The sequence below is a fragment of the Crocodylus porosus genome, unplaced genomic scaffold (assembly GCF_001723895.1).
Source record: "Crocodylus porosus isolate Cpor-Errol unplaced genomic scaffold, CroPor_comp1, whole genome shotgun sequence".
NCBI classification, from domain to species: Eukaryota; Metazoa; Chordata; order Crocodylia; family Crocodylidae; genus Crocodylus; species Crocodylus porosus.
The window spans coordinates 1,456,888-1,469,321 of record NW_017728946.1 but is presented as its reverse complement, the minus strand read 5'-3'; the positions used below and the strand labels follow the sequence as shown (position 1 = coordinate 1,469,321).

At 43.7% G+C, this 12,434-nt stretch overlaps 1 protein-coding gene and 1 long non-coding RNA gene across 5 annotated transcripts in view; both read right to left on the bottom strand.

Annotated features, from left to right (window-relative positions):
• ERGIC3 (ERGIC and golgi 3) overlaps positions 1-12,434 on the bottom strand; it is a 62,506-nt gene that overhangs the window by 39,145 nt on the left and 10,927 nt on the right. For 2 of the 4 annotated variants that reach the window (XM_019550715.1, XM_019550712.1), the window contains exons 6-8: positions 11,140-11,305; positions 7,391-7,448; positions 732-746 (exon numbers count right to left, since the gene is read on the bottom strand). In XM_019550715.1, coding sequence (XP_019406260.1) covers positions 732-746; positions 7,391-7,448; positions 11,140-11,305 — 239 coding nt within the window. The remainder of the gene's footprint in view (positions 1-731; positions 747-7,390; positions 7,449-11,139; positions 11,306-12,434) is intronic. The other 2 variants (XM_019550714.1, XM_019550713.1) reach the window with 1 other exon arrangement.
• Positions 1,955-6,662, bottom strand: LOC109320583. The gene is made up of 3 exons (XR_002103818.1): positions 6,128-6,662; positions 4,247-4,253; positions 1,955-1,964 (listed from the first exon to the last, which is right to left on the bottom strand). It is a non-coding gene; the product is annotated as an uncharacterized LOC109320583 (long non-coding RNA).

Below are 12,434 nucleotides of genomic sequence, written 5' to 3'. Positions count from 1 at the left end.
TGTGAAAAGCCATATAATTCTCTCTCCACAAACACTTAAGTATGTTGGAGATCTTCCCGTGCTGCGTGCAAGTTACTGAAAAACTAACATAGAACATATGTATCAGCTCACTCAGGCAAGCATGAGAGCCTAGATTTTTAGCTCTGAAGAAATCAACTTCTACATAAATCAGTTTTAATTTAAAACCGGAAAATAAACTCCATGGATCCAAGATCCACTCCAGATCAGTTGCATGTTAGAAGGCTTGCCAAAGAAACACCTGAAGAAAATTTTCAGGACGGTGCTATGTAGGTGTACATAGATGAACTTCATCTCCATCCTTAAAAAACTGAGCCCAACCCCCCCAAATGTAACTATGCCTCATTCAATAATTCTACCTGAATAAAAAAAACAATCACAAGTATACTGTCCACAACACAGAAATATTAAAGTAAAGTAATCCAGGCCAGCGGTTTTCAGTTTTTTCCATACCATGAGCCCATTTACAACAGAAGAAAGTTTGGGAATCTTTCTCCAATCTAGCCATAAAAAAAAAAAAAAAGAATGGTTAAACCTTTTGAAACCAATTTGCAAATCCCAGGCTGAGAACCCATGGTCTAGGACAATACCCTATGGGAACTCCCACAGGGGATTTATGGGAATAGCAGGACAAGAAATGAGATTAACTCTGCAGGGAACAGCACCGGAAAAAGTAATATTAATATATATATATATATATGTATATCACTTACTCTCAACAGCATGAACTGCAAAAATAAGCAGAATTAGGGAGAAAAAGAGAGAAACATTCAGATCTTTATAATGAGAAACACAGAATAAGACAATGCAGCATTTAAAACTGACACCTTTTAGAGGAGGAAGAGTAATCACTGCTAACATAATACTTTTCTTTGGGTCATGTGAAACACGGCTGCTAACATTCCTAATACACAGATTAGCTATAAAGTTTTAGCAAAGAGTACTGGAAAGGGGATAAATACCAAAAATTAACTGTTAAAAGGAAAAATAAAATGTAATGCCTATACTGTAATGCTGTTAGAAACACTGAGGAAGAGTATAAATGACTATTGCTGGTTACTGATAAGATATTTATACTCTGTCTCAAAATGACTCATTGATCTTTTCCCAAATCATTGATTCTAATAAGTACCAAGCCCTGAAGTAAGCCAAGAAGAATCTGAAAATAATGTACTCTTTGTACTTACATCCAAGCTGTGAGGTTTGTGAGAAAATATATGATCAATGCCTGTACTAAATATACCATGCTCAGTAATTACACACATAGCTTACTCTATTTATATGCATAGCCTGGGACTGAAAAAAGGCTGTGCATTTACTCAGGCTCAATGTAAAAAAAAAGTGTTCAATTAGTATAAGAACAGTCTAGTTAAGTTTCTTGCACTTCACTGGGTGCACCTTCACGAGACACTACACTTGCCTAATCAGCTACACAGTAAAGTGTCACCAACTACCCAAGCAATACTATTAGGCCAGAGTAAACAACTTAACTCTGCCATAGGATAGTACTACCCAACACAAGTACTATTCTATGGTGGAGTTATTTACTCCACCACAATGCACGTGTAGACAGTGATGGGCTGGCTAGGGCACAAGGATGTTACAGTGCACAGCTGCTTGCCGGCTGACCCTGTACTGTAGAATGCTTATGCCCCAGCCAGCCCACTCCGCAATACGCTGAGCTAGGCAGGAGCAGCCCCAGGTTAGCAGGCTGAACCTCTGGACTCCTTGCCTGCCCTGGCTCAATATTCTGTGGTCCCTGGCACACCTATAAATGCCATGCCTGGGAGCAATAAACTCCGGTGCAAATTAATTTCACGTGTTGACATGCCCATTAAAGCTCATCTTCCTCAGTGTTGCTTCATGCCTCTAATTAGTCCAATTAGTCACCCTGAAATTGACAAGACCTACTCAGTTCAGGGCTGTTTTAGAAGCCCTGAAACTGACTCTTTGTAAGTTTCACTAATTAAGCAGTTAAAGAAAGTACAAAGGTTACAAAGGACATGGTGAGAATGAAAGATGGCATGCAATTAAATAGTGTATATACTTAACTTTACTCAGCTATCCAGAGTTCAGGGTTTTTTTTACAATGTACGCAACAGGTAACAGGTTGCCACTGACAATGTTATAAGCAGGAACCTAGGAGTTGGAGAACCAGGACTTGGGGACTGTCCAAGCGCACCAACTGGCAATGCACGACGATGGGGGGGGGGGGAGAAGGGAAGGAAATGAGGGGGTGTCATGTGCCCCTCTAGGTTTCTGTATTGAAAGTGAGGTGCAGGGTTCAGCCTGGCTAGACCAGAAACAGGTAGGAACTGACTCTGCGACCCAGTGGTAGCAGGGGATGGGGAGGAGTGAGAGAGGGTGGAGGAGGAGTGGGCCCAGGCCCGAGATGGGGGTGGAGGGCTGCTCCTCCCTCCCCTGCTGTGTTGGGCTGGCTTCAACCCACCTCTTGGGCCTGCTCCCCCCCACCCCAATGTCAGGCTTGCTCCTCCCTCCACTGCTGCTGCGTCGGTCCTGCAGACAGTAATGACGGAAGGGGGGAGGGGCAGGCCGAGGCCAGTCCTGGTGGCCTCCCCACTTGAGGTGTCCCAACCCCGCTCCCCCTTGTACTGCCGTCACCTCCAAGGAGCGCTGGGGGGAGTTCCCTGAGGCCAGCTCCGGTTGCCTCGCCCCTCCCCCCGTTATCACCACCTGTAGGGAGTAGGGCAGAGGGGGTGAGGCCAGCACCCTCTCATTCCACCCACTCCATTGGCCTCATCCCCAGCCCCCATCACCCCACTATCATGGCAACGCTGCGCCACGCCACCACCTCCTGTCCCAACACTGTATCGGCTCTCTGATTGGTTGTTTCAGTCAGCCAATCACTGCAAATAAAGCGTTATGGACAGACAGACAGATTAAGGCTTTTATAATATTAGAATAATTATTGAGGCACGATAGGCTTCCAATTTGCTTTAAAACTTGTAAATGTATCAATAAAAAATTGAGTTCAACTGATACATATGGTGCTTAATTTTAGTTGAGGAAAAACATGGATTTTGGGGGTCTTACACAGAGAAAACTAGGGTTCCTGGTTATAAGCTTATTCAACCTGCACGTAAGTGGAATAGTATATCTAGAAAATTCCAAACAAACAGTTGTGAATAGATGAATGAAAACCAAGCCAATATAATAATACAGACACATACATATTTGCAAGGCTACACAAGAATGGACAAATTTCTCCAATTTAGTTATGTGACATTTTCAATTGAATATTGTATCGATAGTTTTCATAAGCCATGCGTACATTCTAAATCAAATACGGAATAGAGGGACTTATGATGTTACTAGCCAATTGCCTGTCTAGAATGATGGGGGGGGAGGAAGGGACAGGGGGTTGGGATGGAGTGCTGCCACCTAACGCCCCATGCTGCTGCTGTTCCATCTCTTGCAAGGAGAGGGGTGGGGGAGCCAAGGCCACTCCCCCACCCCATCCAGTTCTCAGAGTGGCTTTGGAATCATGGTGATGCTCCTGCATGTTTGGAGCACTCTGATTGGCTGTTTCTGTCAGCCAATCAGAGTGCGAATAAAGCATGGCTAGACAGACTTAAGCTTTTATAATATTAGAATATATTAAGGCAAGTTGGGAACTAGCCACCCCTTTTTCTGCTATATATGTTAAAAGTTCTTTGGGCATAAAGATTTTTAGAACACAAACTTACTAGAGAACCTAACAAAGGCCATGTTTGTAGGAGCCAGGTATTTTCTAGACAGGTAGGAAGACCCATGGTTGGGTTGCTACAAGGACTTTGAGGGAGATTTGGAAAGTCAAACAGAATCATAGAAAATTAGGGTTGGAAGGGACCTCTGGAAGTCATCTAGTCCAACCCCCTGCTCAAAGCAGGACCATCCCAGCCACAGCTTTGTCTAGCTGGGTCTTGAAAACCTCCAAGGATGGAGATGCCATAAGGATGGATAAAGCTCCCTTCTACGTAGATAAATGCAGTCTATTTCAGGTGATGTTTTCCTATAGGCTGGCTTTGCTTGAGAGACTGAACTGCATTACCTAAACCTTTTCTTAACAATAGCTGCTCCAAAGGGTGAATTCTCTCAGTTTTACTCAAGGAATCTGGTGTTTCAACATAAACACAATTTATATCATCTTTATAAAAAGCGATTCAGAGTGTCCAGATGTAGACAGGCCAGCAAAATTCTACAGCTTGAAGGGCAAATTTAACTGCACTGCATTTCTTTATCATAGTGGTTTTCTTCTGGCATTGTCCGGATTATGAAAAAAAAACTCAACACAAGACCCTAAGAATGCCATAGTGAGCCACGCCAAAGGTTCATCTGCTTCAATCTCCAAATGTGGCAAAGACTGAATAGTTTAGAGCAGAGGTTCTCAAACTGTGGTCTGCAGACCACCACTGGTCCACGAGCTCCATTCAGGTGGTCTGCAGAAAGGTTGCAGAACAATCAAGAATATCTATAGAACATAATAAAAGTTTATTAAGTAGTCTGCTGAGACCCTCAGCAATTTTCAAGTGGTCTGTGAAAAAAAAAGCTTGAGAACTACTGGTTTAGAGAAAGAGTTCAAGAAACAAACGATAGAGTGAGCCATCCTTTGCCCTACTGTCCCAGTTATCAGCATTCATAATTAGGAAGATCCTGTGCCTGAGGTTACATTCCTGACTTGTGTTTAATAGCTCCGATTAAATATTTCTAAATCTCTTTCTGAACCAAAGTTTACTACTGAATTCCATGGTATCTTTATAGTATAAGAGTGATGTTGTAGCTGGGATGGTCCAGAGATTATGCAAAAGGCAAGGGTATTTTTAGGGCGATATCTTTTCTCTCTCTCACCTGAGGAAGAATGTTTTGCATTTGAAAGTTTGTCTAACTTTATCCCAGGCAGATAAAGAAGATATCATCCTAAGAAATGCTTGCCTCCTGTACAATATCCTGAGACAGAGTGTTCCACAATTTAATTTCAGTAAGTTTTAAACCTGCCACCTGATAATTTTTTTTGCTTGTCCTCTAGTTCTCATACTATGAGACATAATGAATAATAGTTACTCGTTTTTTCCATATGACCGTATAAACATCCATCATATCCCTATCAGTCATCTCATGCCCATGCCGATCAAATTTAACCAATTCATGTTAACTAAGCCTGACCTAAATTCACACTTTTTTCCTAGTCAAGAGAAGGGCTTTGATATTTTTCAATTTAGTGGAAGAATACAAGTTCACAAATGCGATGCATGGAATAAATTCCTACAAACGATGACAGCTTCCACCGCATAACCTATGTAATGAGGTTATTACATAATTTTATGCAATGAGACCAGCTCAGGAAAGTGCTGCCAGATCTCAACTACATTACAAGTACTACAATCTATAAGAGGATGAATCTGAAAAAGTGTGCTTTGGGGACAAGGGAGGTACATACAGAAACACAACGTACATGTAAAGAGGAGAAAATACGCTTCATACAAAAAAGAATATCTAAACAAAAAATACAATATCCCAGATGAAGGGAACACCTCTTCTAGGCTTTGATTGCCCCCAACAGCAAGTGTGTGAAGTAAGGAGACCTAACAGATGGTCTGTGTATAAACTCATGCTAAGTACTGAAACTGACATAAAGGCTGTGTACATGCATTCAAGTCATTCATGACAACTCTCCCAGATCTGTTTTCCTGAGGCAAAAAATGACCCGTACAGAGGCTAAAACAAAGAAGCAAAGAGCCTGCAGTGCAGATGGACAGTGAGCTGCCAGAGGTCCCTAGATCAGGCAGCCTAAAAAGCTCTACAGGCATTTTTTTTCTGTGAGTGTAGGCAGAGATCCTCAGGGCCAGGGAAGGTAGAGGCAGGTAGAGGACTCTCAGGTTGTGCAGAGAGTTCTCCAGCCTTCTCCTCCCCTGCACTTTGTTCCAGCCCAGCTGCACCTAGGCAGGGAGTATGTTGGTATGCTTCCAGGCACCCAAGTGCTGCAGTGTGATTCAGGCAGGGAACAAGCTAGAAGCAGAACATAGTCCCTAAGTGCTTCAGTGCTGGGCTTTTCCACTCTGTAGCACTCAGTGGGCATGTTCTTCTCCCTGCTTGGCTGGGACTGACACACTCTCTCCCCCACTGTGGGAGAGGGAGAGAGAAAGCAGCAAAGCACACTGACTACCTGTACAGAAGTTTTATCTCCTGAGAGAGATTCTCTAGGCAGTCACTTCCCTCAGGCTGTTCCCAAGTTATTTTTTTCCCCACAGCAGCCACATTTAGTCTGCAAGAAAAGTTACAAATGTCTGTATACTTGTGGGACTCTTCCCAGAGAAACTGAATGTTGTCCAAGGCCTCAATTACTTTGGTTCTGGCTTGCATGCTGGCAAGCCCTAAGTCTCTTATTACCCTTCATCCTATTTTCTGGAAAAGAAATTACAACCAGGTTCTAGGGTGGAGAGATGTTACAGGAGCTCACCAAAAGCTGTGTCAGTCAACACCAACTACACAGCACAGAAAAGAAGTCAGCCAGATCTGAGTCTGGGCTCAAATTAACAAAAGACTTCTTATTTTGTACCTTTCCTATGACTTTGTATTCATGAAGGAAAAATAAAGTGGGGCTGGAAGGGATCTCACAAGGTCATCTAGTACAGCCTCCTCCTCAAGGCAGGATCATCCCTGACTAAAATAGCCTGGCCAAGTGTCTGTCTAACCTGCTCCTGAAAATTTTCAGGCAGCCTGTTCTAGTGCTTACCCACCCTCATACTCAGAAAGTTCTTCCTTATCTCCAATCTAAATTTCTTCTGCTGAAGTTTGAAGCCATTACTCCTAGTCCTGTTCCCTACAGCCACAGAGAAATGTCTAATTCCATATTCTTTATACGTGATTTTCAGATATCTGAAGTATTACCAAATTCCACCCTCTTGTCTTCTCTTCTCCAAATTGAATAGACCTAGTTCTTTCACAGCCTTTCCTCATAAGTTACATTTTCCAGGCCTCTAATAATTTTTTTTGGCTTCCCACTGGACTCTTTCCAATCTGTAAAGCATTTCTGGGGAACAGCAATCAGTAAAAAACTGCAAGGTAAGGGCCAATTATTAAGAGAACCTGTCTGCCTATTATAATGTCTCCTCCTTGGCCTCTCCTTTTCCTGTATGCTTTCTTTCACCCCACAGGCAGCTGAGATGCTTGCAACAACATTTCTCTACTTACTTATGATGGCTCTACACTTTTACCATGGCATACTTTCCAGTTTCTCCCCTGTGTAAGGTAAAGAATTGCACTATAGTGATGAGTTTTAGCTATGTGAATCCTGAAGGAAAATGATGAAAGGGAACCACAAACATGATAGAAAGTCAAGAGGTCACAGGAAAAAAAAATCAAAATACTTTACCGTGAACATGAGACTGCTGAAAGCTCTTTCCTGGTGCAAAGTGAAAGTTCCCAGCTACCTGAAGGAAATAGCCACTATTCATTATAAGGCTCCTTATGTATATAACAAGTCAAACAATAACATTTACTGTATCATTTTTAAAGGTATATGTCCTTCCTCCCATGGTTGTTTCCATGCTGTCAGCCAGAAATGAATCTGCTCTTCCCCAAAGAACCCCCATTTGGAAAACAAAACTAGCATGACTAGTCAGAAATGTGTAGAGGACATATGTGAAACACCCAATGCACAGGCTACTGTTTCAAGCATTTATGCTTTCATTTTCTACCAACTGTACACAGAAGCAAAGACCTCCCAACCGTATGCAGAAGCAAAGACTTACAGAAGATAGATTCTGAAGGGACTTTGAAGGTCATCTAATCTATTCCCCTTCCCAAAACAGGATCAACTGTATACAAGCCTTTCTCTTAAAAGCCTCCAACAATGGAGATTCCTAAAGGATTCTCCATAGATAATCCATGGCTGTGCTCAACTATTCTCATAATTCAAAAGTTTTTCCTAATGTCTAACCTAAATCTCTCTTGCAGCAAATTAAGCCCATGTCTTATTGTCCTATGCCCAAGTGGACATAAGTATACTTCTCTTCCGCTTTGCAGCAACCTTTTACAAATTTTAAGACTTTCATGCTTCTCCCCAATTTTCTCTTCTTTAGATTAAGCAACTCCAGAATTTTCTATGTTCTCATAGGTTACGTTTCTAGACCTCGAACCCTTTTTACTGCTCTACTCTAGACGCTCAATTGGTCCCCATCTTTCTTAAAGTTGGGGCCCCAAAACTGGACATAATACTCCAGCTGAGACCTTACAAGCACCAAATAGAATGGAAGGCTTAAGCCATGTCTTACACATAACACTTCCATGTACATGTCCCAAAACAGCACTTGCTTCTTTCACAACACTATGATTTTGTTTCCCATTTTGTATTTGTACATTTGATTATTCTTGCCTAAGTATAGTATAGCGTACTTGCTCTTACTGAATTACATCCCATTTATTTCTAACCATTCTCCATTTTGTCAAGATTATTTTCAGTTCTAATCTTCTCCTTCAAAGTGCACACAATGCCTCGCAGGTTGGCATCATTTCTATCCATCCTTCCTAGTCACTTATGTAAATACAGAATAATACTGAATCCAGACCAGATCCCTGTGAAACCCCACTTAATATGTTGTTCTACTTTTAGAGTAAATCACTTGATTTGAGGGTTAAAATAGCTAACCTCAGAATCAACAAAACCCTGGCAGGTGCTGGCTGTGCTCATAATGAGCCTTTTGGGGACTGCTAAAATAAAAAAAAGCTAGTGGACTAAGGTTAAAGTAAGAGGGAGAGCGAAAATGCCTACTTAGTCTGTCCACTACCTTATAGTTTCATAGTTTCTAGAGTCAGAAGAGACCCGAGTAGATCATCTAGTCTGACCCCCTGCCATGGCAGGAAAGAGTACTGGGGTCAAACAACCCCAGCGAGGTGTACATCTAGCCTCCTCTTAAGACCCCCAGGGTAGGAGCCAGCACCACTTCTCTCGGAACTTGGTTCCAGATCCTAGCCGCCCTGACCGTGAAGTAGCACCTACTGATACCTAGCCTAAATCTGCCCTCTACCAGCTTATGTCCATTATTCCTGGTCACTCCTGGTAGTGCTCGGGGGAACAGGGACTTCCCCAGTGCCTGCTGGTCCCCCTTGACCAGTTTGTAACAGGCCACTAGATCCCCCCTCAGCCTTCTCTTGTGGAGGTTGAACAGGTTCAGGTCCCGTAGCCTCTCCTCATAGGGCCTGCCCTGCTGCCCCCTGATCATGCGAGGGGCCCTCCTGGACCCTCTCCATGTTGTCCACATCCCTCTTGAAGTGCGGCGCTCAGAACTGGATGCAGTAGTCCAGCTGCGGCCTGACCAGTGCCGCATAGAGGGGGAGGATCACCTCCTGGGACCTGCCTGAGACGCATCTGTGGATGCATGACAAGGTACGGTTGGCCTTCCTGACTGCATCCCCACACTGCGGGCCCATGTTCATCTTGGCGTCAATGATGATTCCAAGATCCTTTTCCGCCTCTGTACTGACAAGAATGGAGTTCCCCAACCTCTCCGTATGGTGCCAGTTGTTCTTCCCCAGGTGCATCGCTTTGCACTTGTCTGTGTTGAAGCCCATCCTATTCTCATCCGCCCACCCTTGTAACCTGTTTAGGTCCAACTGCAGCCTATTCCTCCCTTCTAGCGTGCCTTAGTGTCATCAGCAAATTTGAACAGGGTGCTTTCTACCCCTTTGTCCAAGTCACTGATGAAGATGCTGAACAGTGTGGGCCCGAGGACCTAGCCCTGCGGAACCCCACTGCCCACATTTCTCCAGGTCGAAAATGACCCATCCACCACCACTCTCTGGGTGCGACCCTCCAGCCAGTAGGTGATCCATTTGACTGTGTGGGTGTCGACACCACAGTCCCCCAGTTTCTTAATGAGAACAAGGTGAGAGACAGTGTCGAAGGCCTTCCAAAAGTCCAGGCAGACTATGCCACTGCCACCCCTGCATCTAATGATTTGATGATCTGATCATAAAAGGCCACCAGGTTGGTCTGACAGGACCTGCCGCTAATGAACCCGTGTTGGTTTCCCCTAAGCATGATCTCTCCTGCTGGCCCCTCGTGGATATGTGCCAGAATAATTTTCTCAAAAAGCTTGCCCAGGATTGAGGTAAGACTAACTGGCCTATAGTTTCCCGGGTCCTTCTTCTTTCCCTTTTTGAAGATGGGAACCACGTTGGCCCTCTTCCAGTCCTCTGGCACCACACCAGGGCACCATGAGTGCTCATAAACCCGTGCCAGGGGTCCCGCAATGACCTCAGCCAATTCCCTTAGTACTCTAGGGTGGAGATTGTCCGGACCAGCTGACTTAAATACATCCAGTCCCTCCAGAAGTTCCCCAACTAGTTCCTCACTAACCCTTGGCCTAGGTGTACCTCCCTTGAGGCCTGAGTGGGGCCCAGCAGGGGGGTGACTGTTACGGTCCTTGCTTAGGAAAATGGAGGCAAAGAAATCGTTAAATATGTTGGCTTGTGGGTCCATTCATCCAAGCCTGTTATCCCTCTTCTTAGAATTCCTTCTCATTATCACCATATTTTGTAGGAAGGCCCCCAAATTGTTTGGTACCCAAGACAGGAACTGCAGCTTGAATCTTATGTTAGAAAGTAAGTGATTTATTCTGTGGCCCTCCGGAAAGAGCAGATGTAGCTTTAAAAAAAAGTGTGCAAAGGGTATGCTGAACCTGATTTTCTAGCATCAGTTTGCACATGTAATAGGTGTAGGTGAGTAATCTCACCAAAATGACTAAGTAATTATATAACCATCAGGCTTGTTTGGACTTAAATACTTAATCATGGAGAAAAACTGAAAAAGCTGGGCAAACTGATTAGCTCCCGTGTCTGTGAACCATCTCTTAAGAATATAATATTGTTACACTGTGTTTTACACTTCTGCATTTGCCTGGACCTTTAGTGGCCTTTAACAGCTACTGTTGTCCCTGTTGCAAGATGACTCCACTGTCTACTTCTCCTCACTCAAGAGGGCCTAAACCCCTCACTACCTCTGAAGACAGCCTATAAACCAAGGCAAGGAAGGGAATTCCTGATCTCTGCCTTTACTTGTTAATATCAGCACTGGTATTTCAGACGGCTGGCACAACAGGATTAAAGGGAGCTTTCCCTCACCTTGTTAACCTCTAAGAATCCGTATACTTGGCAGCCCTCATTCTTCTGTTCTTGCATTTTCTGGCTGAACCCTTCTCTTTTGCATTGTTCTATGGTGTCAGGGTTCTTGAAGGCCCAGCCTCGCCTCCTATATGCTTCTCTTACATCATCACAAGTATTACAGCATCTGCAAAAGCACAGACATCATCTTATCACTCCAAAAGGAGGAGGAAGTCAAACAAATCAACAGAAGGGATCAGAATGCCAGGTCATCTTCTTGGAAGGGGACTCAGCAGCAGTTCAATACCCTTCCTTCATGCTTCAGCCAGTAGTTTTCCTCCAGATGGCCTCTGGGTTTACAATAGACATAAAAACACCCTGGCACTGCTGTTTCCCACACATGTAATGCATCTAGTTTATGACCTCTGAGTCACTATAACCTGGTATTTACAGCCCCAAAGAGCTAAGGACTTTTCTAAAGATAGGGCCTAGTAGTATCACTTTTAAATGAAGCTAACTGGCAGAAAAGATTCCAAAGAATTTTTTGTGAGTGCCTTGACTGGCTTGGAGTTTCCCCCATGCAAATACACACTGCACTCCTGTAGCACACATCAATGCTTGTCTAATGTTCTTAGACAAAGGCTTTCATACCTGGAAGAAACACGTTCCTTTTAACTCTCCTGATACAAGAGGGGATCAAGGTGGACCCTGGGCAAAGGACTTTGTTTCCTTTATTTGAATGTTTTCATTACCACAAAAGGGTAAGCTGGAGGGCTCAACTGGTCTTTCCCTCAGGGAGTGGATCATTAGGTGCGAGACCCTTAAGGCATTTTCTCTACTTGGCATTGCTTCTCTGCTTGGTACTGGTTAGGTCTCAATCTAGAGTCCTGTGTGCAGTTTTGGGCTCCACATATTTAAAAGTACATGGAGAAGTTAAAGAGAATCCAGAGGTGGGCAAAAAGAATACAGGGCTTGGAAAGCAAGTCATACAAGGAGAGGTTGAAGAAGCTAGGTATTTTCTATGATTCTATGTTCAGCTTGTAGAAAATGTGCTTAAGAAAGGACGTGATAGCAGTCTTCAGATACCTGAAGGGCTGTCATTAGAGATGCACCAATATATAGGTTCATATTGTATTGGCACTGATAAAAGGAAAATTGACATTATTCGCAATTGGCTTTTTTTTGCTGATATGGCCAATAATGTCACCAATAAATGCCATGTGCATGTAAGTAGCCACAGCATGCATGCTGCCAGGAATGCACCCCAGCATCTTGGACACCAGCATCAGGCTGGTAAGTCTGTGTGGGGGAAAGGG